The sequence below is a fragment of the Falco peregrinus genome, chromosome 2, assembly GCF_023634155.1.
Source record: "Falco peregrinus isolate bFalPer1 chromosome 2, bFalPer1.pri, whole genome shotgun sequence".
Taxonomy (NCBI): Eukaryota; Metazoa; Chordata; class Aves; order Falconiformes; family Falconidae; genus Falco; species Falco peregrinus.
This window is the reverse complement of record NC_073722.1, coordinates 59,794,911-59,811,185: the sequence shown is the minus strand read 5'-3', so window position 1 is coordinate 59,811,185 and position 16,275 is coordinate 59,794,911. Positions and strand designations below refer to the sequence as shown.

The window sequence follows — 16,275 nt, the reverse complement described above, 5'->3', positions numbered from 1 at the left end:
GACAGTGTTGAAATATGAAAGCAAACTAACCACTTTCCATGTTTCTTTTTCTTGTGGTCATGTAACAAAATATGTGTCTTTGTTTTTAAAACATGCAAGCTCCTATTAACTTGTCAGTCACTTCTATGTATTGTATCATGTTCACAAATAATATACGGTACTCTTACTCTCTGTAACATGCTGGGATAGAAAGAGAAATGTAGCATAGAGGAGGAAGCATTTTTCAGCTAAATTGGCCATCCATTCAGAATTCATAATTCTAAATTTTAGAGTGACGAATGAACACCCCAACAATTCTGTTACTCCTCCTAATCCCCGTCAGGTCTCGAATCTGTTGACGAAGGCCAAACAGCCACTTCTTTCTGTCTGACCCTCTCCCCTTGCTATTGCTGGCTCTCATTCAAGTCAGGATCACATTTATCTGGGTAATATACACCTAATAAATCTTCTCCAACTCTGTTCTTGCTGGCAAGACAGCTAGCTTCCCCCTCCACTTCTCTCATCTTTCCTCAGACATTATTAGGGGTGTTGACACTCCAGCAAGTTACTTAAAGTGGGCTTAAGTAAGTGTCTGCATGTATACATCTCCCGGTAAAACACAAGGTAATTGCTGTTGTAAGCTGTTTTTCAGTTACAATAAGCAAAGAACACAGGCATGGACAATGAAAGAAGTAGTCAAACTGGCAGTCTTCAAGAGCATTTTTAGTAGGCACAGTATCAGCATAATAATCTCATGCAGTGCTTTCCACAGTACATCTCAAGGGCTTCGCAAAAGAGGCACGTATTATTCTCCCTATTTTATCTAGGGAAAAAAGAAGTATGAGAAAGGGAATGGAAAGACCAAGGCTGCCCAGTAAGTTAAAACAGGACAAGACTGCAGATAGGTATTTTGAGTCTCAGCTTAGCATGCTGTCAAGAACAAGACCAAGAAGGATTATTAATCTCTCCTGATTTACACCAGGCCTGACTTTGTTCACTGAATTTATTAACATATGTTTTCCTTCTTCGCTGTCTCTGTAGCTTCACTTTACGTTAACAATAGCTACTCTCCACACTGTAGCATCAAGCTAGTATGTCCCCTGATGAATGCTGAGGTGAAATTAGCCATCACAGTGTATGTGTTCCAGTTCCCATAGTTATTGTGCTTTATTGAGTCATAGGTTTAAAATTATTTCCTGAGTCCTGGAGATTCCCCAAGGCTAAAACAGCAGCAGTCTTTCACATAATGGGTCAACTGGTCCAGGTGGATGCATGTGCCTATTTCCTCCAGAGGAAACAGGTTTAATGAATATAGAGTTCATTTAACTAAAAAGCCTTGGATCAAACAAGATGGAAGATGGAAGTAAGAAAAAAATTGTTCTGGAAAGGAAATTTTTTATTGTTCATCATTCCTTTACTTACAATAATAATTATTTTTTTTTAAAAAAAAGAGAGAGAGAGAAAACTTGGTTTCTCTCCCTTCTACTCCTTTTAACCCCAGCTGGGCGCTGCATGGCTGACATGGTCTGTCCCAGGGTATCATGCTGAAAAGTCTAGCATCTCATGTGTATTATAACAACACAGGTGCTTCATAAACCAATTTATAACCACTGTTTTGACACGTTTAAGGCACCGGTCTTTCAGTTTTCATCTACTTTAGTGGGCAACTTGCATCTTAAATCTTGTTTTAATGAAGGTTACTGTTGTCTGTGACCTTTTTTCTTCATTAGACTGGAGGTCATGCATGAACACAGAGTGAGGTTTAAAAAAACCCCAACGCATCTTACCATTGAAATGCCTTGGAAACTTATGGGTTTAGAGGTGGAAGGTAAAATATATTTGCTTAAAAAAGAAGAGGGAAGAGCTGGTTGATTTAGTAATAATATAGCTTCTGTCACAAGAAGACAGAGTGAAAACAAGAGCACTCGTTGGAAAAAGCCCTCTTTTTTCCCAAGCAACACAAACCTGATATATATATCCTGCCTCCATTATGCACCATCATCAAGTTGCTCATCTTTTGATCATTCTGTAATACATATTTTGAGTAAAAGCATCCTTTGTGCTGTCTTCCTCTCTCACTCCATTGCACAGCATGACCTGTAAGCGCAGATGAAGAGAAGCAGGGGTGCAAATCCAGGCACAGCTGCTGCCATTCAAATGACCACAAAGAGAGGAGAGGGGCCAGGGATGACCCCGGGTGCCACAGAGCTCTGCTGCCACACTGCCACCAGGGCAGCTACCACAGCTAAACCTAGGGATGGTGCCTTGGCTGAGCCAAACCTTTGTTACAGCTTTCTCTAATGGAGAGTGTTAAAGTCAGGCCTCTGTGACCTGTGCATCCATTAGGTCTCGCTGACACAACCACTTCTACCACATACATGCAAAGGTTTTAGTCCTGATAATGTCAGATTCAGATTTGTTGTTGTGAAGCAGTGATCAATTATGGATGCCGTCTTTATCAGTAAAAGAAAGTTATTCTGAATTTTCTAAGTATAAGGAAGCAGGATTTTTTTCTATGTGCCGCAAGCAATATATTTACTCTGGATCATCTCTGAGCCTTCATCAAAGGTCAGAAATTCTAATTACCCTCTGTTAGTATTTCTTCTAAATAAGGTTTAGTTTACCCAAACCTGCTTTCCCTACCTTCTTAAAAGATAAATTCAGTTGGTTACTTTTCCAAAGGTGAATCACTTTTTAAAATGTAAAAATGCAGCTTTTAATTGAAGGGAAGGCTGATCCATTAACAGGAGAAAATTTTGCAGCCTTCAAAAAATAAATCACTAGTGACAGCTTCTTAAACACAATATGGAAAAGATACCCTCCATCTCCACCAGTTTCTATAAACCTGTGGTATTCCATGTAAGATAAGTAGTTTACCCTGTGTTTAAAACAGAATGAAAATATTTATTTCCCCTCCACCTGCTCCTGTTTATCTGTATTTATATTTTACCAAACTGTATCTTTGTCAATCAATTTTTATTTCTTATACGTTTGTGCATCCATATAATAGAGCCTTCCTCAAGTACAGTGTGAACCTGGTAATTTCATTTTCAGCCTGAACTGTTGAACTCATGGTGTTTGAAGGCATGCAAAAGCAGACAAAACCATATTGCTCACTGATCCCTTCTTTCAAAACAGTTATATGCACCACAAAGAATAAGGCAAGGTTAATTTTCTTTATTGTTTACTGTTTAAAAAAAGGGGGGGGGGGGAAACCCTAAATGTCGCCTGGGATCAAATATAAGTAAGAGTCTTCTCTACGTGATGAGCTGGTAATATTTTTAATACTGTTTATTTCTAAAGGAAGATTTCTACAACAGCGCGCCCATCAATTACAAACAGTAGAGCAGTACCTATGTTTATGCTATGTAATGAATTTACTATGTATTTTGTTTAAAAGTCCTTTGGAAAGATGCTTTCTTCTATTTCGTGGTTCTCTAGTAGGTGAAACACTAGCTTTCCTTCTCTGAAAGCAAGGTGTTTTTAGTACCACTGATCTCTGAGAAGTGATAATGCAAATATTCTTTTTCAAGAGGCCTGAACAATTACAGACTCCTTTAAGTAATTACTTTCAGTAACGTCAAATGCTAGAAAATGCAGCCTTAATTATTTCACTGACAATGGTTGGAACATGAAGGTCCTCTGGACTGTGGAAATGCTACACACAAATACTCAGTTGACAAGGAATCCAAACCTAGAGCCAGAGGCCTGGAAACTTGGGCTGAAACAGCTCTATCATCTATCATGCTGCTGCTAAGAGGATATTAATACTAGCGTTTAGAATTGCAACCATGTGTCTGACAATCCTGTGTTTGTACCAGCAGGTCAGTTGACTAATTACAAATTGGGAGTTCTCTGTGTACTGCACTATTTAGAAGCAAAAGGATGACAAGGGTACAGTTAACCATTAAGGCATCTGGGCCTGGGAGGGAGAACAGAAGACAATCAAGTCCTTCTTATTAGATGCCATCCTCCGAATCGAATCACTTCCTTATGCACTTACAACAGAAGGAGAATTCACCTTTTAAAGTGAATAATTGTGCCTGTCGGGCAATCCTTTACAATCACTTTACCATCCAGCAAGAGCTCATTGATTGCGTTAAGGATAACAGTACTCCACAGAAACAATCCTCTTAGCCAGGCTACTTCTAAAATCCTGTGTCTCTCTCAGGCAGCTGCCTGATCTTTGCATAGCCAGAGATATAAAGAAATAAAAATATTAAAGGCCAAAGCTCTACTGATTTTTTTAAAGCCCGATGAGTGAGGGCAGCTGTAGCCTGCTGAACACCCATGCCTCAGGTGGAATGCTCCTCTGAGCACGTTTTACAATGAATGCGAGACTGGCTCCTTGCTTTTCAGCTCCAAAAATACGCCTGCTTAAGCAGCCCTATAGAATTCCAAGTTAAAATGTGAGCCAGAGAGACTGCCTGTCTTCAAGGGTTGATAACAAACTAGAATCAAAGCCTTTCTCTTTCAGATTACCAGCAAGAATCTAATCCAGGTCAGTGATAATCCTCCAGCATCTATTTAGCGATGATCCCAGCAGACAGACCTCTCCATCACAAAAGTCACTGGTTCTGACATGGCTGAGGGAATCCACAAAGACTGAATGAGGATGGAGATTCCTCCTTTGCTGTGGGAGCTGATTAGCTTTGCAAGCAGAACAGGATGGCTGAACTAAAGCACATACATAGTGTTTTATCAGCATCAGCATCATCATTCATGCTATTTTACAAAGTGGTAGACTTGAGAATGCTAACCCTTGATTTAACTATTGAGAGCTTCTCATCTTCTGTGTCTGGGCCACATTTGTTGAGTACTCACTGATCTCATCACTCAACCCTTTCAGAATCCTCAAACAAAACTCTCTGACTTCAAATTCTTGTTTTCCGTCTATCACACAGCCCTCTCACTTTTACTTCTGCATGTCTCCTCCTCTCATTCTTAGCTTTTTTTCAGTTCCCTTTCACACTGCCAGGTCCTCCAAACCCTTCTCATTTTTTCTGTAGAGTAAAAATCCACTCTGTTCTTCTTCAAAAGCTTCCTGTGGGTCCTATACAAAAGCTTCCTATATCGAGATGCAGGCTTGATTCGGGAAGCAGCCTAGGCAGTCCACGTTTACAAGAATAAACCCTGCTTTTCACTGAGAGTATTAACTTGACACACGGTGGTCTTCTGGTTCCTGCATTGTCACTGTGATGGAAATGCCTTAGTACCAGCATGCTTTCCCACGTGTTCTGGATACAATTTTGTCTCTTCCTCCCCACCCCCCCCACCCCCACCACCCTTCCTTTTGAGGACGCTTATTGGAGATTTTTCTATTTTCTGGAATTCAGACACTGAAAATCACATACAATGTGCAACCAGCATTTTCCATCTCTTGTCATGATTATTCCATCACTCCCTATTCTCCAGACTGTATAAAACTATAGACAATACAGACAGAAAGCCAATTAGGCTGGGATTATTACCTTCTCTGTTCAACAGCTGGGGCATAGCATATATCTGTCTTCCTTGTGTCGAGTTAAGAATTCACATTTTACGGGCCTGACCAACCTTGTAAACATATATCCTGGTGCCTTACAAGAAGCATTCAAAAATGCAGGTAAATGTGGCTATGCCAAAAAGAGCCGGTACAAGTTTAGATATGAAGAGGTAATCGATTAAGCAGGCAACATGTAAAGTCAAGCCTGAAGATATAGTGCAGTTCCATCCTTTTCTGGGCTATTAAAGTTAATTAATGACCTGGAGCTGCGTAGACGTTTCCAGAAACAACACTGTAATAGCCAACTGGCCACAGTTTGCAGCCTAGAGAAGGGGGAGATGTTTATTCTTCAGCAAATTGCCTGCTCAGGCACTACACTGTATATACCCTATATCTGACAGAAATGACAACTGAATCTTAGAATAACACCAGTAAGTATAAAATACGATGTTGGCTTGGAAGAAAATGAACCAATCGTGGTCTTTGATGGGACCCAGATATTTTCAGAATTTCACAGTACTTTTTCCATGCTGACAGTTTGGCAGCTGCTCAAAAGTGGCTATTTTGTGCCATTTTGAAGCCCTGAACATGAGCAACAGCCAAGAAATAAGCATCTGAACAATCTCTGCAAAATATACAGGGGAGTAAATGGTGTAGGGAGGGACTCCCAGGCACAGAGCTATGAAGCCAAGGCTTTGCTTTGCTGTCTGCAAGCCATGCCTGCCTATGGCCCTGCTGTGGTCCCCATAGGGAAAACACTTGTTGGTTTCCATCCAGGTCCAGGCTGAGACTTTCACGGTGTGGAGGCATTTTCAGCGTTTCAGAGCACTCTTGGCCAGCATCCCCTGGCCACCCTGCACAGCTTGCTGAGACTGAAGGCTCAGCATCCCCCACGCCTGGGGCTGCACAGGCCTGCCCAGCCCTCACCAACGTGTAACACCAAGTGCTGCTGTCCTCGTTGGCACTCTTTGCACGTTTCCTGCAAAAAAGTATTTAGAGCTTTGCTGAAAGCTTTTTACAGACATCACTATCGCCCACACGCGCACTGCCATAGCCGACAGCCATTCAAAATCCCACAGGAGCAAAGGGGGCAGGAGCCGTTAGGTCGTCCTCGACCACATTGCCTTTGGTTTGTGGAGGTGTGCAGCGGGGAGGGGGTCACTTTCCGCCTGTACTTATGGGTCGTGACCAGGTGGGCGCTTGCCCGGGCTGCGCCTGCCTGCGCGTAACTTTCCGTGCGCGGGCGGCGGGGCGGGGGACGCGGGGCGGGGCGGGCCGGGCCGGGCCGGGCGGCGGGGGCGGGGGCGCCGGAGGGGGCCGGGCGGCCGCGCCGCGCCTCCGCGCCGGGTGTCAGTTGCAGCCGCCGCCGCGCAGGCAGGCAGGCGGGCGGGCGGGCAGGACGCAGGCGGCGCGGCGGGCGGGACACCATGATCCTCACACGTAAGCTCGGGGCTCACCCGCCCTGCCCGTTGCTTGCGGGGGGGCGGTTGCGCGCCCGGAGGCGCACGCTCCGCGCATCGCAGACAGCGCTGCCGGGAGGTGCTGCGGGGGCAGCGCGGCGGGCTGGGTGTTGGGGGTCCCTCTTTTGTTACCCCGCACCGGCCGAAAAGACAGCGCTGGCCGGAGCGCAGGCGGCTTCCCGCGGGTGGCGGCTGCCCTGGCCCGCGGTGCGGTGCGGTGCATCCGCAGCCAGGGTCTTCGTCCCGCCGGCCCGTCCGCGTTTGCGGGGCTGAAGCGCGCCCGTCGGGGCGGCAGCAGCCCCAGGTGGGACGGGCGCGCTGCGGGAGCCCGGAGTGACTTTCATCGCTGAGGAGCGCGGTCTGTTGCGGCAGCGGTCGGGGAGCGCGCGCCGAGGGGGTTACACCGCAGGGCCTGGGGCAGGAGCCGCGGAGGTGCCGCGGGCGCGGAACAGCGCGCAGGGTGCGGCCGCTGGCAGTGGAGGGCACCGAGGCTCATCTCTTCTCATTCTTTTTTGGTGTTTCTTTTACACACACACCTTTCTTTTTTCTTTCGTTTCTTTTCTTTTCTTTTCTCTCTTTTTTTTTTTTTTTTTTTTTTTTTTTTCCGGGAGTCCTTGCGGAACGGGAACCGCCGAGTTTCTTTTGAAGTTCTTCGCAATTAGCCCGATGGCCTCCAGGAGCCCGGTGGCTCCCCCCGTGCGGCGGTGGCCAGCCCTGGTGTCATCCCCGGAGGCTTTGATCCCGGTGGAGGAGCAGCACCTCCCGCCAGCCGGCATCACCCCCCTTCGCCACCTTCTCGAGGCAAACAGAAAGGCGATGCTGTTTCCAGTCGGGCAGTTTTACGTGCCCTATCACACCCTCCTCTTTTTTGCAAACCACCACCAATGACTGACTTCCACCATAACCGAGAAGCTGTTGAGCGATGCGTTGCCATTAGCCTAATGAGCTCTATTCCCAGTCAAGGGCACTTAGTGATTCCCCAGTCTTTTTTTCTTCCTAGTTTTTTATACCCCTGTTCTCTTCGGGAAAATCAGAGTATTGAAGAAACAACTACATTTAAACAATGTATTCGACCAGGTCAGAAGGTTCTGCCTGATGTGTCATAGTACTTAACACGTGTGAATTGGAAGACTGGGGAATGTGATTTTATCATAGGCATGAGTTACAAATGCTTTTATGTTTTTACAGGAGTAAGTGTGATCTGTTTGAATTGCCATGCCCTGATCAAGAAATGCCCAGCAGCAAATCAGTAACAGTGCTCTGAGTCCGGTTATGTTTTGAGGTTGTTTGTAGTGAACTTGAGGATAATAGGCAAGCAGATTTCAAACAAGCCTCTGAGTACGAGTCTATCAACAGTTCAGTGCCAGACTGATTAAGCATCCGTCTCGCAACCACACTGTTGCAGGCTGACAGGACACGGAGTTAGTGTTAGGTGCCTCTGTTGATTCCACAGCTGTAGCCTGCTATCTTGTCTTCCAGGTGTCCTTACTGATGTCCTGTAGGCATCCTGATCTTCATCTCCGTAGAACCAACAAAAAAAGAGAAAGGCTGAAGTGGCCAGGAAGTGGGATGGATGTTACTCTAGCAAATGGTTGTGGGTTACTACTTCAGTTTGCCTGTGGGATCCTGATTAGGACTGAGATTCTTTGATTGTGGAATGTAGTATATGCAAAAAGATGTAGTTACTGTTTTGTGAAGATTCCTTTAATCTGTGAGTTCATAGAAATCAAAGCATTTGGAGTTAACTTTTGTAATCTCTAGGACTTCCTGATCTCTTTATCTTTTTTTAAAATAACTTGGTTTGTTAATAGATTTATATTTTTTTTTTTACCAAAAGGAAGTGCGGAGGCATTGTTTTAAACACGTGGAGCTATTGTTAAGTTTGATTTCTAAGTGGTAGTTAAAAGCAACAATGTATCTTCTCATGTTTTTATTTGAGTTTTGACTCTCAGTTGCATGGATCCAGTCTATGACTTTTAATTCTTGAGTCAGGGTCTTTCCAGCCAGTTCTGCAGCTGCCCTTGCCAGGCCAGAGAGGAAGACTGATGCTTGTCCTGGAAGCTTACAAGTACCTTGTGTATTTTGCCTCTGGCAGGGGCAGGAAGAAGGTACAGGAGTTGTCCTCATACATTAATCTAAAATGTTTATATTAGGATTCCTAGAATAAGGGGATGAGAGGTGACTTGGTTTTACTTTTCTTCTAATTAATTTCATTCTAGGCAAGGGTTTGTTTGAGGCATATGGATTTATGACTTCTGCAAATATCTAGAGATTAATTTTGCACAATAAAAGTTTTTTCTGGTCAGAGTACCACATATGTTTGGACTTCTTGAGAGCTCCTCTTCTTATTTACCTCTGATTGGAGTTGTGCTGTTGGCTTCAGCATAAACACAACTGCACCCTTGACTGGTTAAAAGGAGATGGAGGAGGAGAACTCATGTGCTTAACAGGATGGTCCTGTACTGTAAACAAGTGCTTTTCATGCTTAACTATCCATCCTAGCAACAGGAAGAAGGAAATGAGGCTATGCAAAAGGACCCTGACACATTTCAGACAATGCCAGACCCACCCCAGCATTCATACAGTATAGCCAGAAGACTTCGGGAAATAAAAATAACTTCAGATGTTTCCCCTTCCTTCTAGTGCATATTATAGAAATATAGCAATGAAATTATCTGCAGTTCACAGAAAACTTGCTGGTTTGATCTCTACTAGGTAAAGAGATAATGTCTCTATATAATTTACCTATCTTAATTGGGTTTTATATTGTTCTGCTTACGGTCTGATCCTTGGTGTGTTCAGGGTGAATGAATTACAAAACACTACATCCACTTTGGTGATGGAGTGAGTGAGTGTAGATATCCAGTAATTTTGATAATTTCAACAATTCCAGGCCTATTTCTTGCCTGTACCTATGCTATCTAATTCTGACTGGTGCAGGGTATCAAGACTGTTTTGCATGGGTTTTTATTTCCAAAGGTTTTTTCCAAGTTTTTTCTTTTTTTTGTCTTTTTATTTTCACTTCTATTTTCCCCCTTCTCCTTTTTCAAGGAAAAAACAAAGCCTGTCTTCCAGCAATGGTGAGCAGGTCTCATGGAAAGGGGCACAGGATTGGGCTGTGATTGGAGCTTTCTGGCTCTTTTCACTGGACACTTACTGTGCCACACTTGCTGGCACTGAGTACTACCCTATCCCCCACAGCGTAGCTTTGAAATCAGTAGGTCTGTTAGTACAGTATGACATTGACATAGCTGGTAGAAGTAAAATAAAGTCAAGAATGACTTAAGCAGCCAGCTTTAATTCACTGGGTTTCATTAGCAAATATTGTCTAGCATTGTTTCCCTTGGGAATGACTGCTAGATGGGACTGGATCAAGAAAAAGAAATTACCTGGTCTCTCTTCTAATGAAGACAGAATATGATGGCCCACTTATTTCTGGTGGGGACATCTTTAAAAAAGTCTAAAATGGTGCAGAATTCCTTCGACTTAGTTTTAAATATATTCATTTCGTATTTGTCTAAATCCCTCTATTCAAACACTCATCTCGGTCTGTGCTAAGAATGCTTCCTGAGGAGAAGCATGAAAGTGTTTGCTGAAGCCAGTGGTGGACACAGTGTGACCTTCCCAGACCTATTCTTGTCATTTAGTGAAGATTCAGATTAAGGAAAAATGTATGCCTCTGCCTTCTTGCATTTTGGGGATGTTCTTTCTGTGACCCTGTGGACCCCCAAAACTGGAAGCTCTGCTGGCCACCCTTCCCTCTGCTCTCCGTATGTGTCTCTGAGGACAGATTTCCTCAGCGTGTTATAAGATACAAGATACAAGAAACTTTCCAGTGTAAAGCTTCATGATCTGTTTTAATGTCCCTTCTTCTTTCCATACATTGTTTCCCTGCTTTGCTCTGCAGTGCTACCATGACTCTGCTGTATCTAGACTCTTCTCTCAAGGTGTGACTATTAGATCAAGTACTGAGAAAAGCATTTTCAAGTGTGCAGTATCGCCGACAGAATACTGTAACTGTCAGTAATAATCTGGAAATAGAAAGTTCACAGTAGTATTTGCTTTGGGAAAATCCAGGTCTGCATCTTTAATTCTGATTTAGGGAAAGGCATTCAGCTGGGACACTACCAGCTTTATGCTGGGCTATTCCCCTGCCACTGGTATTTTGTCTCTAGTGGTGTATTATCCCTACAGTGTGCAATTTTGGGGGCTGGGTCATCAGTGAGGTAAGCAGTAAATGGTTATGATGCAAAGGTAGTCTTTCTTCTGTACAGTTCTTCCTGTGTGTGTGGGTGGTTTTGAGGTTGAGGCTTAACAAGCTAGAAGAAGTTAACTGTCTGCATAAGATATGCTTTCTTCTGTATGAACCATTGAGACATCTCAGAACAGCTCTGATACCTTTGTTATTTCCTAGATCTAAACATGTAACCAAGGCTTCAGGCATTTTGAGGAAGTATCTATCATACTGGACCTACTCACTTTATATTCTGCAAGTTTACTAGCTTGCAGGCAGGTTGCAATGGGAGGATATTAATGCTGGGCTTGGGAGTAGCAATGGTTAATGTTTGTCCTTCAGTATGTTCTCAAAGGTCATTCCAACCAAGTCATTTCTGAGAGAAGAGAAGGTTAAAGTCATCTTCTGTTTCCCAGTCTTTGGAGGAGGATTCGTTTCTCACTCTGGAATCTGTCAACATGACCTCCTTCAGAGGATTTGACTAACTGCTTTCTCTGCCCCAAATAATCCTCCTCCAAGACCACCCTGTGTTAATCAGGCCAGATAAATAACCCACGTGCCCAATTATTTCTTAAGTTTTTTTAAAGTCACTTGACATCTTGTCCTCTTCATCTGTGAACCTTCTTAAAAACGAATGGGAGAAGACCATCTTTAATCTAAAAAGAATTGTTCTTTGGCAGGAAAACTGCTACATGAAGCTTTAGTTTTTGTTTAAACAAAGTTGGTTTTTAACTTAGATTTGTTTGGTTTTTAAATTTCTTTCCTAATCTTCCTGTATATGCTCAAAATGCAAAAAAACATTTAGAAGTAAATTATGATCCTGGTTTACATTGTAGACCAGGAGTTGTGGTAGTTCTTTTGTGTGTTGGAACATGCTTTCTCAAAGTCTTCAGCAAATAGGCAAGTAATACAGCTAACTTTAGGCAGCTAGAAGCATATTTAATTGTGTGAAAATAAGCAGTAATTGCGGTCTGTTACAGAGTGTGTAGGAAAGGTGCTTGACAGAGACATGGGCAATACCCTTTATTCTAGTACCCCTGTATTAAATCCTGAAATGGTGCTGATTTCATGCTTTTCAGAGCACAAGCGTTGCTCCAGGTCCTCCTGAGAGAGGGAAGGACCTCTTTCCAGCCAGGGCATGCTCTGGGAGTGTTATTTGTGCCCTCTCTGTCCTCCTGCCATCAGGCAGTGTGCTTTTTTGTTGCTTTGATGAGAACCTGGACTGCGCCTCATGCTTGGGATGGGGCTTACAGTAGTAAGTAGACTTAGAGAAGGCAGAAGTCTCATGTAGAATTTTTTTAAAAAAAAAAAATAACGAAGAGAACTGTGAAACTGATCCCCTTTATTCCTGAAAAAGAGTATTGTTGGGTTTTAGAGACCCATGGATCCATGTTGGGAAGAACTTAATTCCTCTGAAATTCCTGGAGACTCCCATTGATCAGCAAGTTTTGGCTCAACCCCTAAACATTTTAACTATTTTCAACAAATGCCATTTCTCTTGTTAAAGGTTTGAGCTGAAAAACTTTTTAAGTGATTTTGATATGCCAGAGACTATGAAAAGGAGATTCAAGTTGATTAGATTTTGGTTCACAAAAGCAGTATTGTGTTTCTGTGCTAGCCAAGAGGATTGGTGAGCAATTAAAAGTACTGTATTTTGTAACCTGGTACAGTTGGTAGGGAGGGAAATTACATACAGCCAATGTACACCTATGCAGATACTTTGGAAATGAGTCACGTATATTTTACCTATTTATCTTTCATCATTAAGGGAATAAACAAACTTAAAACCCATCAGTGGAAGTAAGCCATTTGCTGTTTCCAAAAGCTCTGCTGACAAAAAAACAGTGTTCAAGCTTCCTGATTTTTTTTTTTTGAGAGAGAGAAAATAGCAATATATGATCTTAAACATCTGTTTCCTTACTTCTTCTTCATCTGTTCCCACACAAATTCCAAACATACTCTGTTTCTTCTCCCACTGTCCTGTGGTTTATACATAACATCAGCAGCATAGTTACTGCCTTGCTGCAAGGCTCCCTAACTTGAAAAAAACAGTACCATGTTTAACCCAAAACAAGCAGGGACACAAGGAGGGTGTTTCTTCAGTCGTCATCATATAGTTGAGAAATGTTTCACCACCTCTTTCTAGGTTTTTAATGGCTGGAAGGCAGTATATATATTTGGTGTCATATAGGTTTTCTTTCAAGAACTTGTGTTGTTTTCCCCCCCTCCAGAAGGTTTTTGGTACGAAATATTTTCTTAAAAGTGTGCATGCATCCATATCAGCTTGAATTGAGTATTGAGGCTGGCAGCATTAAGTGGAGATCACAGCATGTATCATTTGACTATGGAAGGTAAATTGAAACAAAGTGAAATGCAAGAGCGTATCAAAAAAGGCAGCTGGTATTGCAAAATGGAAGTTGCACTTGAAAGGAGAAAAAGGAACCCTTTTTGGAAGATTGTTAGCTTTCACTTCAAAACCTGCAAGCTTGTCATGAGTTCAAAAGCCATGCTTGTTGTTCTCTCAGACCCACTGGTTCTTCCAGAAGTGAATCCTTCATGGGCTCAATGTGTCAGGCTAATATTTTAGCATGGTTTTATAAGATTAGATTGTTATCTTAGAATAAGAAGAGATTCCAAACCTGTTAGAAATTTGGCAAGAGCTTTTAATGGGATTTTCAGAATTCCCAAGCTTTTAGTGGCTGAGCGTTTATTGACAAAATTACCAAGTTTGAGGGCATTATCCTTATAAAATGCTATCCTTCATTAATTGCATTTTTGCTTTCTTTAGTCCTTGCTACGTGCTGCTTTCTTGAAGGGTGTGGAGCACTATGTTAACGATACTGCCTAAGAAATATTTAACTACATAGGTTTGAGATAAAACAGACTTACGAAAAAGAATTTAATTATATTTAAGTTACAGTCACGTATCTTCAAAGTGAAAACCATCTGAGGCCATGGACACGTATCAGGCTAACGCTTAGGAAGTCGTACTGTCCCAGCTTTAAAGGGCTGCATGCATATGACATTACACAGGACTGATTTATCATTTTCAGTGTCTGGCCTGCTCATTTGTAGACAGCTGTCATAGTGCGGATTTTTCCCGGTTTGTCTCAGATTTCACATCCGTGTTCATGTATCTATAGACTGAGTCGTTGGGTAGTGTGATCAAGTCTAGTTTTGGGAGCGCAGTTCACATGCCAGGGATGTAATTCCAACACTTGGAAAAACGATTGCTTGTACTTGGGCAGTGGAATTCTATCTGGAGAAGAATATTTCCCATATATACTGCAGCTGGTCTTAAAAAATATGATTCTTAAAAAATATGAGCTTAATAGCTCAGGACAGTGTTTTAGAGTTGAACACAAATTTTGCAAAGAACCAGAAATTTCAGAGGGACATGATACATAGCAACAGGTAATGTCTGATACAGACAGAAAAAGAGGATGAGCTTCTGAGCATGCAAACCCTACTGTAGTCATTAAAGTCGAGTGTCAGCCCTGGATGGGAAAGAATCCTCTTTGTGCTCCATCTGTGCCTTAGAAAATGGGGAGTTTATGAGGTTTTATGCATTAGAGTAAGGAGCAAGCCGGTTCAACTCTAGCATTTATGGTGAGAAATCATATTCTCTGGACTGCATGGGAAAGACTTTCCTGCAAGCTAATCCAGGAAGATGATTCTTTATTAAATTTTTACATTTTTTTTTCTTTTCTGAAAAAGTCAAATGTGATTTTCAACTCGAGTGATCCGGTAAAAAATTAAGACCAAAAAGAACCCTAAACAAACCAGTTGTTAGGTATGGCATTGAAGTGAACCTTCAGCAATTAATTCCATTTTTGCTGAAATTTTATTTTAACAGCATTGATTTGACCAGTCATGCTGCATATTTTTACAGTCTGCTCAGAGCCAAAAGGTGAGATGTGTAGAACTGACGTGTGGAGGTGCTAATATGGCTATAAAGGTGCTTGAGTTGAGGCAAGAGGAAACCATCTGCTTGGAAGAACTGTTCATACAGTGTTTAACACTTAGGTGAGAATGGAGTGAGTGCATGACTGTAGAAAGATAATCTGCCTTGCACCTTGTCCTTAAGACCCTGAAAGAGCTGGTGGTTAAGTTGTGTCTTACTTCACAAAAGCAAAAAGAAAGCAAGAATGAAAGCAAATGATCTTGCCGCTCCTAGCTAGCTAGACTGCTATGGTTTTTGGTTTTGGGTTTTTTTTCTGAAAGGACATTATTGGAGCATCACACTGTGTGGTTTTTCTTTTCTGTAGGAAGAAGGTATCATCCAACAAAAGACTATAGACAACTTACGAGTCCTTCCTTCTGCAGCGTCAGTATCAAAGTGTGAATTGAGATATTTTTGGTATGAAGTTTTAAACTTGCAGGGCCAGGAACCAAGATTAACCAAGGTTGAACAAAAAGGAAGTTAGAAGTTTCCATTTTCACTTACCAGTTTGGGGAAGCATTGGGTCCTCCTAACCCCCCCCAGGAAGTGAGTAAATAAGGACTAATGGTTCCCAACCGCACACAAAAGGCACTCCTAGCCTTGATTTGAGCATGGAGGCCTGCCTTGTGAAATGGACTAACAAATAAAGCTGTTTCCAATAAAAATTTCCTGTTTCCTCTTTAACACATTTGCCGGCTGTTTGCTTACTCAACACCAAGAATAAAGACTTCATTGTACTCCTTCTTGGTGGGTTTTTTTTTTTGTTGTGGTTGTTTTGGGTTGTTTTGGGGTTTGGTTTGTTTTGTTCTACTTTCTAAGAGATTTTCTTCTGTATCAGGACATTTAGAAATAATAACATGATTTCTTTCTTGCCAGTGGTTCTTTCTTTTGTACAAGAACCTCCTGCTGCTGGGGGAGGGCACAGGATGCACATCTGAAACGCTGCACATACATTTCTTGCCTGGAATGTATACTGAATTGTAGTTTATTGTAAAGGTTTTAACTGGCAAGGATGTTTGATTCAGAAAGGAAGCGGCACCACAGGGATGGAGTGGGGAGGAGGGGGTGAGAACAGTCCCTTGCCCTCAGCAACTTGTATCAGCTCATCTGCCAGGTCTTTATTGTGAAGATGCTCATGGTGGGAAATTGCTTTGCCTATCATGGTAAATTAATT

At 42.5% G+C, this 16,275-nt stretch overlaps 1 protein-coding gene across 3 annotated transcripts in view; it reads left to right on the top strand.

Moving 5' to 3' along the window:
- Positions 1-16,275, top strand: part of DLC1 (DLC1 Rho GTPase activating protein) — a 230,734-nt gene that overhangs the window by 184,579 nt on the left and 29,880 nt on the right. The window contains exon 1 of one of the 3 annotated variants that reach the window (XM_055795270.1): positions 6,814-6,904. The exons of the other annotated variants lie outside the window; for them this stretch is intronic. Within the exon in view, the coding sequence (XP_055651245.1) occupies positions 6,892-6,904 (13 nt within the window). The 5' untranslated portion in view covers positions 6,814-6,891. Of the gene's footprint in view, positions 1-6,813; positions 6,905-16,275 lie in introns of those variants that run through there. 3 annotated transcript variants of the gene reach the window in all.